General features: G+C 32.5%; 1 protein-coding gene across 1 annotated transcript; it reads left to right on the forward strand.

Moving 5' to 3' along the window:
* Positions 1-3812: 3812 nt before the first annotated feature.
* On the forward strand, positions 3813-14488 carry LOC105318942 (sideroflexin-5). Its single transcript, XM_011416268.4, has 12 exons — positions 3813-3969; positions 4725-4793; positions 5128-5232; positions 5856-5910; positions 6146-6171; positions 6556-6666; positions 9335-9400; positions 9614-9704; positions 9960-10075; positions 10200-10285; positions 10996-11113; positions 14267-14488. The coding sequence occupies exons 1-12, from the start codon at positions 3919-3921 to the stop codon at positions 14342-14344; spliced, it is 972 nt and encodes a 323-aa protein (XP_011414570.3). The 5' UTR covers positions 3813-3918; the 3' UTR covers positions 14345-14488.
* The last annotated feature ends 1554 nt before the right edge of the window (positions 14489-16042 follow it).

The raw sequence follows: 16042 nt of genomic DNA on the forward strand, positions 1-16042 counted from the left end.
TTAAATCTGATTGGTTTAGACGCGGTTTAAATCCGTTCTATTGCGGCCCTCAGCATTAGCAACGCACTTTGCAATGGGTAGCACTATATAAATAGTGCCTGTTTGGGAGGGTAACTGTTGAAATTGACACCCCGAGAAAACATTGTCAACCGACGCAAAGCGGAGGTTGACAATGGTTTTCGAGGGGGTGTCAATTTTAACAGTATTATATAAGTAGTTTCTTTCCAAAAATGGTCACCTAACTCCGTAGTGCAGTGGGTTAGAGGGTTTACTACGAACCTGTAAGTCATGCGTTTGAATCCCGCTGGGGGTTTTACAATGTTTACCTTTACAAATATTTTTAAGGTGCCTCACTACACCTTGAAATAGTTTCTCAGATCAGCAGAAAATTACTTGATTATGATACAAAGCGTGATGGATAAGAAGTATATATGTCAAATAGGCGAAAAAATGTGCAATTTTAGATAAAAAATGATATTTTCAAAAATTTCATTCAGTAAACATAAACAAAAGCCCCAGGTGGATTCGAACTCATGACCTGCGGTTCATAAGCCTGAAGCTTTAACCACTGAGCTACGACGATATACATCTGAATCGATTGATACAAACAGTTTAATAAAACAGTTAAATCGCCATCTTGTGACGTATTGTCTTAAAAAATGTAAGTCTCGGTGTAGTGAAGTACCTTAAAAGCTATTTTTTGGTTAAATATTGTAAAATTTGAAAATTCTAAACCAATGAAAATTTTTCAATTATTTAGTACTTTAATCCACATTAATATCGACAGATGTCACATATCAACTTAAATAGAAATGACGTGAATTCTATAGCGAACCGTATGCGCATGATTTGCGCGCATGTACCAATTCGTTGTGTTACCCGTTGCCAAGTGTGTTGCTAACGCTGAGGGTATTAGAACGGATTACCAACTGCGTTTAAACCAATCAGATTTCAGTATTTAACATGAAAGTATAATAAATTAAAACGAATTGTTTCGTGCACCTTATTCTACGAGTAATGCGCATTCAACGGAAGAGCCTTTAGAACAGCCGAATAATGCTGACAAAAATGATCTTTGGTATAATAATAATAATAAGTTTGATGTTGATTTAATTGGTATTTGATTGATTAAATTCATTTGACTGTTAGAAAATATTTATATCATTGAAATGATTATCAGTGTAATTATAATACTGACTTTCAGTGTACAGTGAGATGTCTTTTGCAATGTGAGGATAACAAGAAAATTCAAAATATCAATGTCAAGTTTAAGATCATCTATGCATATCGATACACAATTTTCCATATTTAAAAAAGTAAGTCGCATCATTGGATTGACTATCTGTTCGTCCTGTTGCTTTGAACGATATTCATTCGTAGCAAGAATTTAAATTGGAGTTCGGTAGATAACTTGTATTTTGAAAGCACATTCTGTGCCTATAAAATACCCTATTTGACAGTGATCGACTTTCACACAGACTCATACGGATTCGCATCCTTTTCCTTATCCCACGCCCGTAATGACGGTGTCTTCCCACTTAGCCAACATTTTGAAAAAAAATACAGGTGAAATACAGGTAGATTTGTGTTGGCTAAGTTGGAATGGGGTTCAGGTAGAGAACAAAAGAATTTTCAAATTACAGGTAAGCTATAGTCTGTTTTCAGATGAAAGTAGGAGAAATAATAATAATAATAATATATATATATATATATATATATATATATATATATATATATATATATATATATATATATATATATTTGTTAGCCTACAGAATAATACATATGAATTGAGCTTCTGTCCCAGTAAATTATTTAATAATTAATTCAGATGAAAATGTTATTTTTACAAATGAACTGTTACATATTCCCCTATAATTCATGCCCTTGATTAGGGTACAGATATCATGGTTTTCATCATTAACTGAGATAATTATATAAGCTGACTTAACTTAAACATGGCATTGAAAAATATTGTAATTGTAAGAATCACGTTTGAAATTTTAACTATACATCATATATGGGTTATATTTAGATTTTTTTTTTCAATTTTCTTTGGTTTCTATGATTATATTGATTAATTCCAATCTACAGAATATGAAGTTAACAAAACACAAAAAAAGCTAGAGTTAAAGTGCTTATACTTTTAATGGTGTAAACTTTACATGTAATAAAAGGTTAATACATCATTAGTTATGAAGATTAAATCCTCCCTTGTCGTTTTCTATAAAGTTGACCTGCACCTGAAGATTGGGCATTTTGATTTTTTATGTCTTTTAACTAACAGTCCATAAACAATTAAGAACTCATCATTTTCAGGCTTTTGATTCTGTAAATTAATGGCCATAATAATGCTTCTCAATTTCAATTTGTTCATTCTCTCAGACCATTAAAATACACATGAACATGAGGTACAAAATTGTGTTATTTGCGTTAAACTGTAATGTCAAAGGAATATAATATTGTATTACAACATAGTAATACATATTTCTAGTCTTTTCATTCTTTAAAAACTTCTGATCGATCTTATTTATGTTTATATATTATATACATCCAAATTTAAACAGTTTAAAATTATTTACATGAACGTTTTAATCATGCAAATACCCGTATTGGTTTATACAGTCATGCATATGAAATGTTTTGTGTAATGATCTTGCAGAAAATTACTGACCTATATTTAAAAAAAAATGGTTATTTTTATTTATCTATTCTGTTTATCATGTTATAGGCAAAATTAAATGCTATTTGTTTTCAACAAACTATTCTCAGATAATTGATAACAAATACATTTACATGTGAAAACAGACTATAGTCTCGAGCTCCTGATCACTCAGGTGTGAAAATCAAAATGTTGGCCAGGTGGGAATTGAGAATTTCAGAATGTTGGCTAACTGGGATTGTTGTAATTTATTGAAAATATGTATATTGATTTTCAGAAAATATGTTTAAAAAGGATGTTTGCATATGCATACATGTGCGTAGACTAGGAGAGTGTACAATCGACCACATTTTATACAGATGACATTTTAAGGCCCGTATATGGATGGGAGTTGTTTTTATCAGCATAAATTCTAAGAATTTGAGTGAATTATTTTTAAACTTATATTTTCATTTACATTTTCTTCAAACACAAAATCAAGAAATACAACAGAACTGTGACTAAAAACATGCAACCCGATTTCATTAATTTCGACTGCCATTTTCGTATTTTCGATTTAATCGAAATTTTACTTCCATTGAATCGATCGATTTGTGACTAATATATATTATTTTAATATTTTTTTAGCAACAACTACATGTACAATTAAAAGATTTTCCTTTAAAAAAAAAATCAACCCCTTAGGGATATTTCGAATGTGATAGAATTTGGATAGTCCATATTATGTGTCATCTATAATCATATATTTTCCAGCTTCTAGTTCCCGGCAAAACTAACATCCCAACCCCCCAAAAAGAGATACTACTATGCTTACCCTCAAATTGGAAATATAAAATAATACATTTACTTTAGTTTCAATGTAGTGATTTAGATTTTTAAAATTCCTATTGTGGTAATGGTGCTTGGTTTGGTTTGGATGGGTGAAAAACAGTTTTATCAACAGTTCATTAAATTTAATGTGTTATTGTATTTTTGAAAGTGACGGAATTTTGTGATGAAAGAGTACCTCTATCTTTCGGACATCAGTGCACAAAATGATAAAATTAATATATTTGGCCAAATGGGATATCAATGTTATGTGTTTTTGTGTTGAAATAATCCGGAAATCACAAATCTGCGTTGAAGGTTTACTGCATTATTGAGCAAAGTCTACATCTCGTACTTTTTCTCAAGGCTCAATCTACTCGGACTGTCAGATAAGCATAGCACGGAACTGTCACATGACAAAGGCATTGTTTTCATGAAAGCCGAGGAAAATGTCGACTGAGTACCCTCCTTTTAGGCTTGGAAAACCAAGATACGACCAAGTAAGTGAACTGACAAAAATGAATTGGGGAAAAAAAACCGAAATACCGAGACCTAGCGCTGGTCACGTTCACATGGTTTGTACTATAGCATCAGTTTAAAGCCTTTTATGAATGACTTCTCAGCAGCAATATCTGTTTACACCAATGATGCATTATTTTGGATGTTTATATAATTTAAGATCATTGAATTAAGATTAATACCGTTTATCGGTCAATCGGGTAATACATGTAACATGAAATTCCTAACTCTTGTCAAAGTCACGTTTGCATTGTTATTATTTTTTATTTTTTTTTTTGGGGGGGGGGGGGGCTGAATATAAAAAGAAAAGGCTCATATTATGGTATTGAATTTTGTTTGAATGGGAATCTATCTTCCTGATCTTTTCAATTTATAAACATTTATTGTAAAAATGTAACAATTCTAAGAGCTTAAGAAGATGCTCACATTTACGATGGCATGCTATTTTTGTGATGATCCTTGACACTTATAATGTCCAGGAAATACAAAGCCTGGGTTTATGCAATGCACATGTGAGTATGACTTTATAAATGTAGACATAATGAAGATAAGAAAATTATATTTGCATAGTTTTGTAACATATATTTCATTGCATATTTTTTCCCTGCTGCAGCCATGTAACTTGACTAGATTTCCAATAAGCTTATTCACAAATTAATTTACTACTGTAAATGACTGTAATGATGATGTTTCATTCGTATTTTCATTTGAATGTATTAGATTAAAATTATTTTAGTCTACATTTGATGGAAGACTTCGCCACTTCTTTGATGTCATTGATCCTAGGACCCTCTTTACTTCAGAGGTGGGTACATGTATATTTATAGCTGTTTTTAATCAATGGAAACGGGATGACTGCATTTTAAATTAGCCATAGATTTAGTTCAAGGCCATGTTCTTGAATGTAGGAATGTATGATATTGTTTTAAAGGTTATAGCTTGATTGGATTGAATTTCTAACCACAAGTATTGGTTAATAACTGCCATGCAATGCCTGTTAAAATGAACTAATTGATAATTCCTTTTTTTTTTAATCAAATAACTTTTGTCTGGTTTGATATAGATACAATGTGCATAAACATATTACCTGGTACACCAAATAATTCATGAGATTTTATCTTTGTCTTTTCTTTAACTAGGAGAAGCTAAAGAGTTGTGTTAAACTGTTAGATGATTTTTCCAAAGGCCACCTACCCCCAACTGTAACAAACAAGGATCTATGGGAAGCTCAGAAAATAAAGCAGGTGAAAATTTAAAAATGGTTAACAATCACACCTTTTATGACCTGGTTATGTCTATAATTTACATGTGCATGCACTATGGATTCATTTAAATTCATTGGCATCAATTCTGTCAAATTTGTTACAGGATATTTTATGCTAATTTGTGAACATTGCATTTCATGTTCATGTCTTATATGAATATAAATTTTTATGACTATATAGTATACAAACTCAACAACAAAAATTCAGCAAAAAATGATGAAACCCAATTTTATATTTTCCATTACAATGATTTTATTCTATTTTTGATTTAAACATATCCATATTGTTTATTGCAAAAATAGAGGCATTGAGGAATTTCAGATATGTAACATGTGTTGCTTACACATGTTACATATCTGAAATTCCTGATTAAAATCGGATCTATGATCCGCTCAGACAAATTCGATATCACTACACAAAGCTTTGTGTAGTGACCTCAAATTTGTCGGAGCGGATCAAAGATATGATTTTAATTCGATTGACACATAAACATGTATACCGGGTATGAATAATTGACTGTAATTCAGTGCATTGTGCAATAATAGCAATATTAAAAATAATGACTCTGAATTCATTTTATCTTTTTTTAACATGTTCCATAGGCAATCATTCATCCAGACACTGGAGAGAAGATTTTTATGCCCTTCAGGATGTCAGGTAAACTATTAACCAGTTTTATTCGTGTGCGAGAAATTTTCGCAAGGTTCATGAGAATCACCTTTGTCACAAATATTTCTTGCTGTGAACAAGTCCTCAAATGTCTGTGGTAAATTTTTTTGTAAGGAATCTATGTTGTGGTTGCAAAAATTTAGTCACTGTAAACCAGCTTATTTCCATTGTATTGCAATAAAGAGTATATTAGATTTCAATTTGATGTTGACTGTTGTTTCAGGATTTGTACCTTTTGGCTCTCCAATGGTAAGTGTTTTTCTTATATATGAATTTAGTAACTGTAATCGAAATATAAATTTTGATTTTTACCCTCATGTTTTCAGTGCAGTCTTCTTTCGTTGAAAACAGTTCTTTAATTGTCAAATGTATTTTTAAAAAAAATGAAGTCTTTCAGAATTAAGTGTTACATGCAGATAGTTTTCATAGAATATGCAAAAAATTATTTTTTTGAATGCGTTTGATTTCTTTTGACTTTAAAAAGTATAATGTGAATTCGAATTAGTAAATCAGTTTGGCCGTAACATTGCAAAGAATTGATGAATTTTAGACTAATATCATTTTGCATGTAGTGGTAAGATAACTTTTTCCTCTCTTCAATCTTAACCATTTACTTGGATGATTTTTTACTAGGTGGTAGGCTTGTTGCTGCCCAACCAGACCATTGCCAGCACCATCTTCTGGCAGTGGATCAACCAGAGTCACAACGCATGTGTCAACTACGCCAACAGGAACGCGACCTCCGTAAGTCATTCTGCCTTCTCTTGCCACTGATTGGTCAGTTATTTGATGCGGGCAGGTGTAAACTCACTGTCCGTTGCAAGTCATTTGCAGTGAATTTAATATGTACGGTATGTGTATTAATAAAAATTATATAGTGTGGTTAATAGGTTTTGATTATCAATGTATGGCATTCAAAGACACTGTTACTTAATATGAAATATATTTTTATTTTTTTTGCATGTGTGAATGAAGCTTGAATACTGGTCACAAAATAAGCTGTCTAGCAAACAAGATTAAAGAAACACAGAAAATGAAACAGTTTCTGTCTATGTCATAAATTCAATCTTTCTTTCGAAAATTACTAATTTTATTAGCAATTTAACATTTTTTAGGAGACATAAGATGAGATACTTTTTAATTTGTGTTGTTTTGTTTGTATGGTATATTTTGCTCTCTTTTTGATAGATACTTGAAAAAATTAAATTATGAGATATATTTATACAGATATTGCACAATTGTAAAGGAGATGCATGAAGTCATATTCCTGAGGACATATCATTGTACAGGTCGAGACCACTATATTTTGTGACGTCGGCATAAATTTGCATACTAAATTATCCATCTGTTTACTTTCATCGACAAACCAATCAGGTGATTGAGTTGCAAGGCATTGTGGGCTACTACAAATTTCAGTGAATACAAAGCATATTGAAAATATATTTAAATAGGTTGATAGAAGTCCTCATATGCAATAAGTCCTCATATGCAATATTTTTTTAAATGTGAGCATAGATATTGAAGTTCAGACATAATTGTCCATATTACTTTCATAAATTCTGTAAAATCGTTCAAAATGAGTTTCCAAACGACAATTTAAAATGGTAATTCTGAAAAATTGTTCAAAATGAGTTTCCAAACGACAATTTAAATTGATATATAATTCTGAAAAATCGTTCAAAACGAGTTTCCAAGCGACAATTTAAAATGGTATAAAGTAATATGGACAATTATGTCTGAACTTCAATATCTATGCTCACATTTAAAAAATATTGCATATTAGGACTTATATCAACCTATTTAAATACCCCATTGTCAATGTTTAAAAGAGAAGTACGTCCTATTGAATTAGAAGCAGTGAGTACCGTTTTTTCACGTGATACCCAATATTTGGGACAACATTAATAGAATGCGCGTTGATATTTTCTTCAGGGACATTCATCAGAATGCTTAACGGACAAAATACTATATGCTGCGTACCTTGCGCTTCTGCGTTTGGATATTTGTGCATTTCTACTACCGTGGCTATTCACGTATGTTAAAAATGTAAAGTTACCTGTATTTATTTCTAGTGCACACTGATAAAGTCATCAATACACAACTGTGCATTTTTTCTTATCAAAATGTATTTGTACTTGTATGCGTATGTTTGTCAGTCGTTTGATACTGATCAGTTTTTGAAGCAACAATTGATCAACTAAAGCAACAGTATTTTTCAATGTGAGCATGGAACAAAGTTAATGGTACGTAATCTTTTCTTTTTTACCTTCTGAAGTAAAAATCAAGAAGTACAAACACTCCGGCAAGCAATTAAATATTGTGAATAAAACAGACAAAAACCACGTGCGTTTGTTGAATCGTAAACACGTTGTAGACCTTCATGCATTGCAACTCATTCACTGGATTGGAGAATCTGTTTTAAGTAAATACTGGTAGTGTACCTGACCTGTTGTACAATTTAATATTTAGTTGAAGACTTTAAGTATCTCTGGTTGCAAAACTTTGATACTTACTGTAAACATAGTGATGTCTTTCTGTCAAACAATATCTATATCATTTCAGAAAGACAAATAATACCCATCCATTGTAAGTTCTCTGTTTTCTCTATCCTTTAGGCTGTCATACAATATAGAGTTGTTTCCCTCCCTTTAGTACATGTATTTAAGTTCGGTTATTTTAAACACTTAAACTTCTTTTATGGGTTTTTTGTTTTTTTATTTTTTTTTTTTATTTGCTGTTTGACTGCACACAATTTTTAGGCATTCAAAATTTAGCATTTTGAATGTACATTCATATACCTAACTAAAATAAATTGCAGCTAATACAGTGCCAACAATACGTATTTATATGTTTATTGGTAATGAAAATTGAAGGAAAGCAATAACCTTTTATTATATATAAACATTGAAAAACAATTTTACCTTTTGTAAAAAGTTTTGTTTTTTGTTTATGAATTTAATAGTTTTGTTCTAGCTTTTAAAGGTGGGATAACACACCTGGAAAAAGTCACTCAAATTAACAAGACATTATTTGATAATGAAAGATATAATGATAAATAAATGTACATATGTCAAATAAGTGAAAAATTTGCAGTTTGGGGATAAAAAATGAATATCTAAAATAATTATTTCAGTAAGTAACAACAAAAGCCTCTGCGGGATTCGATCTCGCGATGTACGGATCACAAGACAGACACTTTATCCACTCGGCTATGGAATAAGTTACATGTTGCAGTCGATAATATCCTTTATATAAAACGAAATGTCGTTTTGATCAGCGGTCAGCCATTTTGTGATGATGTGTTATTCCACCTTAAGAGTAAATAATAAGAGTATGATTATAAATTAGTATTCTACTGATAGTAACAATAACAACACTTGGTATGACAGAATGTTTTGTGTTTTACCTGCAGCCTACTCCAATGAGCCGATTCCTACTGGGGTACACTGGAGCAGTGAGCACAGCCGTGTCCATCGCTGTTAGTATGACAGTATTATAACTGTCAATCATGATCTATTTCTATCTGTAAACAAATTATTTCTTTGTGTTAAATTGTGTACTAATTTTATATCTTAACTTTACAAAAATGTTTTCAAATGTTTTCAAAGAATTTAAGTATCAAGAGTTTTCAGTATTTATTAAGATATAAAAAAATCACTTTTATTCTATTAAGATCATTTTAAAATTTAAGGTGGGATTAAATCTACTGATCCAAAAGGCCAACAAATTTAGTCCTGCTACCAAAGTCCTCATACAGAGGTTTGTTCCATTTCCTGCAGTGGGTGAGTTCTCTCTGTCATAAAATCTTTCAAGTTTTTCAAGATGAATTGAATATTTGATTTAATTAAGACCACTGTACAGTTTAGTAGCGTTATAAGCATGACATTTTTATTCATGCATATAAACAAATTCATGTCAGATGAGATTTCTCTGGAAATTAAACAACAGTACAATATTTATATATTTGTATAATTTAAATGGGTATTGTGTATATCTATCATTATCAACTCATACATGTACTGTTGGTTTATCTTTAGCTTGTGCAAGTACTTGTAACTTACTGCTGATGAGGAACTCGGAGCTATCTACCGGTATAGAGGTGGAGGATCATAATGGAAACGTTATAGGAAAGTCCAAAGTGGCTGCCAAAAAGGTTAAAAAAAAACTTTGCATCAACAAATAAAAAAAAAATGTTGATTTATATTTATACAAAAGCAGTATGATCATTATGGTGCAAGTTTTTGTTTATCAGGATAAATGATTTATTCCTGTTTCAGGCATTAATGGAGACTGCAATCACCAGAATGTTCTTGCCCGCCCCAATCCTTGTCATTCCACCAATCATCATGTCCCTTCTTGAAAAGTAGGTCAAATTATGTTCAGGTAGTGGATGCTTGATAAAGCTTCACAATAACCATTTTTTCCTTCGATAAATATCATTCCATTGATAATCTAGTTATTTCTGTTTTGTTATATTATGTCATAAGAATATTATGTTATAAGAACTATGACAACATTTAAGATCAGACGACACGTTCTTCGAGAATCTTTTTTGTATCTCCTCGTAATAAAGAGTTCCAATAAAAAATATTAATTTTATAATTACTTTGAAAATGATCAAAATTTACTTGAATTTGGTTATATGTGTACGTGGTCGAGTGGTTAGAACCGTGGCCGCTCACTACCAGAAGCATATGGGTTCTAGTGGTCGTGAGTTCAAAGCCCCGCCCCGGCGGAGATATAGTTCTAATTTAGTGAATTTCGCTGTGCTGTAGATGTATTATATCAGCAATTCAAGTGTATTTTCAAGAAGATTATATAGGAAATTGCATACTCTAGTATTTTGCAGAAATGCCTGGTAAGGTACCCTAATTTTTTGCAAGAAAGCTTGTCAAAGTAGTAGTTAACCATTAACAAATTCCTGGAAAAAGTTATCTAAAATTGAGGAATGTGTCGTCTGACCTTCATGAAGTCTTTTAAACATCAATGTAGAGTTATCTCTCTTTGCTCATGATTTGCCTTGTTGGAGGAAAGAAGTGTGTCATTTCATCTAAGACAAGTTTTGTTTTCTAGGACTGCATTCTTCAAAAGATATCCACGTGTCCATTTACCTGTCCACGCTTCTGTAGTCACCATTTGTTTTGGATTAGCTCTTCCTGTTGCCATAGCAATATTTCCACAATATTCAAAGGTACCTGTCACATATTTTATAACTTATTCATCTTTTAACGGCAAGGAGGATTGTCTTCAGTTCAGGAGTACAGGAAAAAGAGACATTGAACACCTGTTCATAGTGATTTACAATGTGATAAATGCTATAATTTTTTTTAAGTTATATTCTGTAAATCATCTTTTGATATGATATACATGAACATGGTCAGGTTGTAGCAATATGAGCCTCCTGTAACATTAAAAATATCAATGTTGCAAAGATTCCTTGATCTTGATTTAAACATTATTCTTACAAATCAATTAGAGTACAGGAATGCCTTCTTAGCTTTTAGTTCTTTCTTTTCTCTTTTCTTGCTAGCGTTTGCTATGGATACCGGGGTCTATGCATGGCTTACTGATTTCAACTCTCTCTCTCTCTCTCTCTCTCTCTCTCTCGCAGTTCTTAGAAAAAAATGCTGAATTCCATGTCAGAAATAAATAGCATGACAATAAGTTATAAAAGTCACCAAAGCCATTTTCCTGAACATTGTTTTGCCCTCTCTTTGCTAACTGTTGAGAAGGTAGCTATAGAGATATACCAGTATTTATCCTGGTAAATTTTGTAACCCTTCTAGTAAAACTTCCATTGGTCCTGCCATGAAGTGACTTTTTTTATTGGGTTTAGATGTTTAATTATCTTCCATTGCATGGACTTTTGTTGTATAAGAAAACTATATAAGAAAGTCATGGTTATATTCTTTTTAACAGCATTAGCCTAAATATGCAAAATGGCCAAGAGCTGTAATTCTGAGCCCCTGTACTGGGCCCCCAAAAAACTAGTACCATGCAATATCTAAAATAGATCATGAGAGGATGTAGTATTCTATTATATATATTCTGCTCTATCCTTTTATATACCAACAAACATGTGATAGCCGGCAATGGAGGGTTTTTTTTCAAGGTTATTCATGCCTTTCTTAGGGCTAGTATTCCAAAAGGGCACTTGCATAGCTAAAAAAAAAACAAGAAAAGTGACGTAGAGAAAGGATGGAGGGACCCCCCCCCCAACCTTTCCTTCGGTGTGTGGCACCTACCACCAGGGATCTAAATACAAACTTGAAACTATTTTAAATTACCTTGTGATTAGTTTATTATCAAAAAATTGTAATCTCCATGTTCCTCAGAGCCATGGAATAGATAGGCGCTCGTAAACCGCGAACGTTGTGGATCTGTGTGTGACGAGTTCCTAGAAACAGAGATGTTTCAGGGTTACCTTTCTGAATATCATCTGAAAAAATTAATAGCCGAGTGCTTAGAAAAAAAAAAATTCACGCCAGCTATGCTAAATGGTGAAATTTCCTACTGTATGGACAAGAAAAAATTTCCCGCTAGGTAATCTGTATGGTAGAGCTGCAACACTGTAATATCACGATAAAAGCTCATTTTCTGGGACAAGACACAAATAATACTCATGCGCGGATCCAGAAAATTTTTCCAGGGGGGGTCCGAAGGATAATTGTGTTTGCCAGGGGGGGTCTGAGGCATATTTTCGCGATAATTTTACTATGTAAATTTAATAAATTTTCATTTTCCAGGGGGGGTCGGGACCCCCCCCCCCCCCGACCCCCCCCCCCCCCCCCCCCTCTAGATCCGCGCATGATACTGATTTTGTTTTGTATTTTGATGAATAACATTCATTTTTGAAGAAACAAATTTTTTCCCACCTTCAAAAATTATACTTCGAAATTTTGTATAAACATTTTTTTTTATAGACAGTTCCTTTTTATTACAAATATATTCTTTCCTCATTGTCAATGAAAAAAAATTGAGAACTGAAATGGAAAAAGGTATTTTATAGAATTTAACTCCACACAAATATGCATTTAAGTAATTAAAAAATAACCACAAACATGCTTGCACTGTACATGTATCTTTAAGAAATAAACGTTGATTGCCATGTCTCGGAATTTCGACCAACCCATGTATGAAAGAATCCGATTTTAAATATTATCGACAGTGACGTATGGGCTTACATTTGACGGGTTTCTAAGAAAACACTTCATTTATCTTGGACAAAATTTTGAAAATTTGTAAGATAAGAGGAAACCCCAAAAGAACTTAAAGATTGATGACAAAAATAACAACAGAAAATGATAAGGCATATAACTGTCTTGGAGCTTGCAGGAACTAGCCGTGTAAATTGACAGCTTAATAGCTTATCAGTGGTGTTAACTATGTTTTCACAAGTGCAAGAAACGAACATTTACGAAGAAACATGTGTATTTCCATCAGATAAAGACAAGATCGTTTCACTTTTGATTTAGAAAGACAAACTTTTGACACCTTTGAAGGGGCCAATTTATCCAAACAAACTATAACTGCCTCTTCCAATTCCTGTAATGAGGACAACCCCGGAACATCGGAAAAACAATTAGCGATATTTGCTGGGTCGTCCCTCGTAAAATTCAGAACCCGGCCGATGAAAAGGATTGTCTTATCACACGCTTCAGCGGCAACGTCAAGACACCCAACATCTGCAGGAGCCAATTGGCCCCCTAAGAAGTGATTATGATTTATTAAGCGTTTTGTAATTGGCAAATTAGGTAGAGCATGATGTGTGTCAAAGATAGGATGAAGCGGGCAAAATATGGAAGGAATACTATTGTCTCTGCTTGAACTTCATTACGCCGCGTCGTCTGTCGCCTCGCTTTGGGATGGCTGTAAATCACGGTTTTCGTGGTCCGCTCGTTAGGTGTTTCTTTTGGCAGAGTGGACCTCAATTTGGGCGAGGAACACAGAGGAAATAGCAAAAACCTCAGCATAATGTGGTGTGTTTCCCTCACTAATTGTTATTTACTCTCTGTGGTTTTCAGGTAATGAGCGTGCTATGGGTCTTTGGTGCTGATAAGCTTAATTGTTTGGGTGGATACCATTGATTACTACGATATATTCTTTTTTCAACACGTAGATATATTGTTACAAGCTAATTAGGAGAAAACAATTATCTAATTTAGAACTTGGTGATAAGCATTTGTGCTGAGGGTTCCGTTGGTTTTCTCCCCTCTCAGAATCCCAGATGTACAAAGAATGCCTGCGTGTATTTGAAATTCTAAAACGAATTAGCATATTATAAATTTTGAATTGCCCACTGGGTAGGTGTTAATACGTATTTTACTTTGACTTTTTGTTTCAGGTTGATACGGCCAGTCTGGAGCCCGAAATTCAGAAGCTGACAAAAGACACCACGTTAATTTATAACAAAGGGCTTTAGTCGAAACAAGATTTTGTTAACCTATATTTTTATAAATATATATTCTGTCATGTAGATTTTTCCTACATGATACTGGGGACCGGAGTTATAATTAAAATGATATTGGTCTTACTATATTTTCATGTGATACTTTGTATATATACATGTGTATATGTATATATATATATATATATATATATATATATATATATATATATATATATATATATATATATATATATATATATATATATATAGATTACAGAATTGATGAAATATTGTGTATACACTACATCAAGTTGTACTGATTTTTTGAAAATATATAATAATTAAGTTTTGTAAACCAATGTTATGTTAGATGTGTTGATTCTTTGTGGTTTACTGCTCGTAATCTATGGAGGAAAAATATTCTGAGGCCTCGCCAAACGATTGTCCTGTGATGATACAAGCCTCCATTCCTATTTCTCCGAAGAAGAATTTTCAGAGATTCCGTATTGTTACAAGGACAACCTTGTTTGCAATCCCCATGAATAAATGAATTATGTCTTAAATTTTCAATTTAGTTATGCTTTGTAATTATTTTTTTTTCTCATTGGAAAACCTACCCTAAATAAATATACCTATATAAAAGGTCGTTTACTTTAGAAAGATGGCAGAAAGAAACCGGAGATAGGGGGCTCTTTTATTCAAGAGAACTAGAACCAGTAAGGGGAAGAATAGCACCAATGAAATTATTGACAAATATAATTTGTCATATATTTGATTGAAATCAATTCCACCGAATGCCTCTGTTCTATGGTAGTCGTTCACTTTAGGATAATTACGACAATGTGTGTTGGTGTGGATTTGTGAGGTTTAAAAGAATTTCACAGAAATTTGCCGTCACTCTGAAATGTTAATTTTCACAAGTCCTGGTAATTAACATAGTCTTTTTTAAAGTGTCAAAATATCGCACACGATGTGCACGAATATACCCATCAGTTTGGAGAAAATTTCTTAGAGTTAACCTGCAGGGGACTTATCCGATCATTTTACCGAGATGTTTATATCATTGTATTTTTTTTCCAAAAGAATTGAAGCACATAATAATATTTTGGATACAGGCATACATATCTTGACAACCCCTCCCCCCCCCCAAAAAAAAAAATCAAAAAAAAAAAAAAACCAAACAAACAAACATATACATACACAAAAGAAGAATAAAATATAATATTTGACGATGAACTACGAAGTCCGTTACACAATTCATTGCGATGCTGTGTTGAGATTTATAATTGCTATTTTTCCAGATGAACATGTTTATACGAGCATCACTTAAGGAGGTTTGGTGGTCAAATTAAACTCCAGATCTTCCTAAATTTTATGATACTATCAGTATGATGCCTTAATATAAAACCATCATTTGGTATAGAAAAAATCCATATATTTTAGCTTTGAAATTCGAAGACTTTGCTATGATTGACGGGCAGGCTAGCTATAAGTGAAAGTATGGAGGCATAAGCCTTGCAAAGCAAAAAGCCATTTTCATAATTTACTAGCCACGAACACCTTCAAAGTATTGGGATCTTCACATTCTTGAGATTTCGCCGACATCAAATGATGTATTGCGGATGTTTGCTTTCTAATTGATTTTATACCAGTCAATGTATACTCTTTTTTTTTCATTATAGTAATATAATATTCAGAAAGTACAACTTTGGGCAATACAACCAATTATAA

This window comes from Magallana gigas, chromosome 8 (genome assembly GCF_963853765.1).
Source record: "Magallana gigas chromosome 8, xbMagGiga1.1, whole genome shotgun sequence".
NCBI classification, from domain to species: domain Eukaryota; kingdom Metazoa; phylum Mollusca; class Bivalvia; order Ostreida; family Ostreidae; genus Magallana; species Magallana gigas.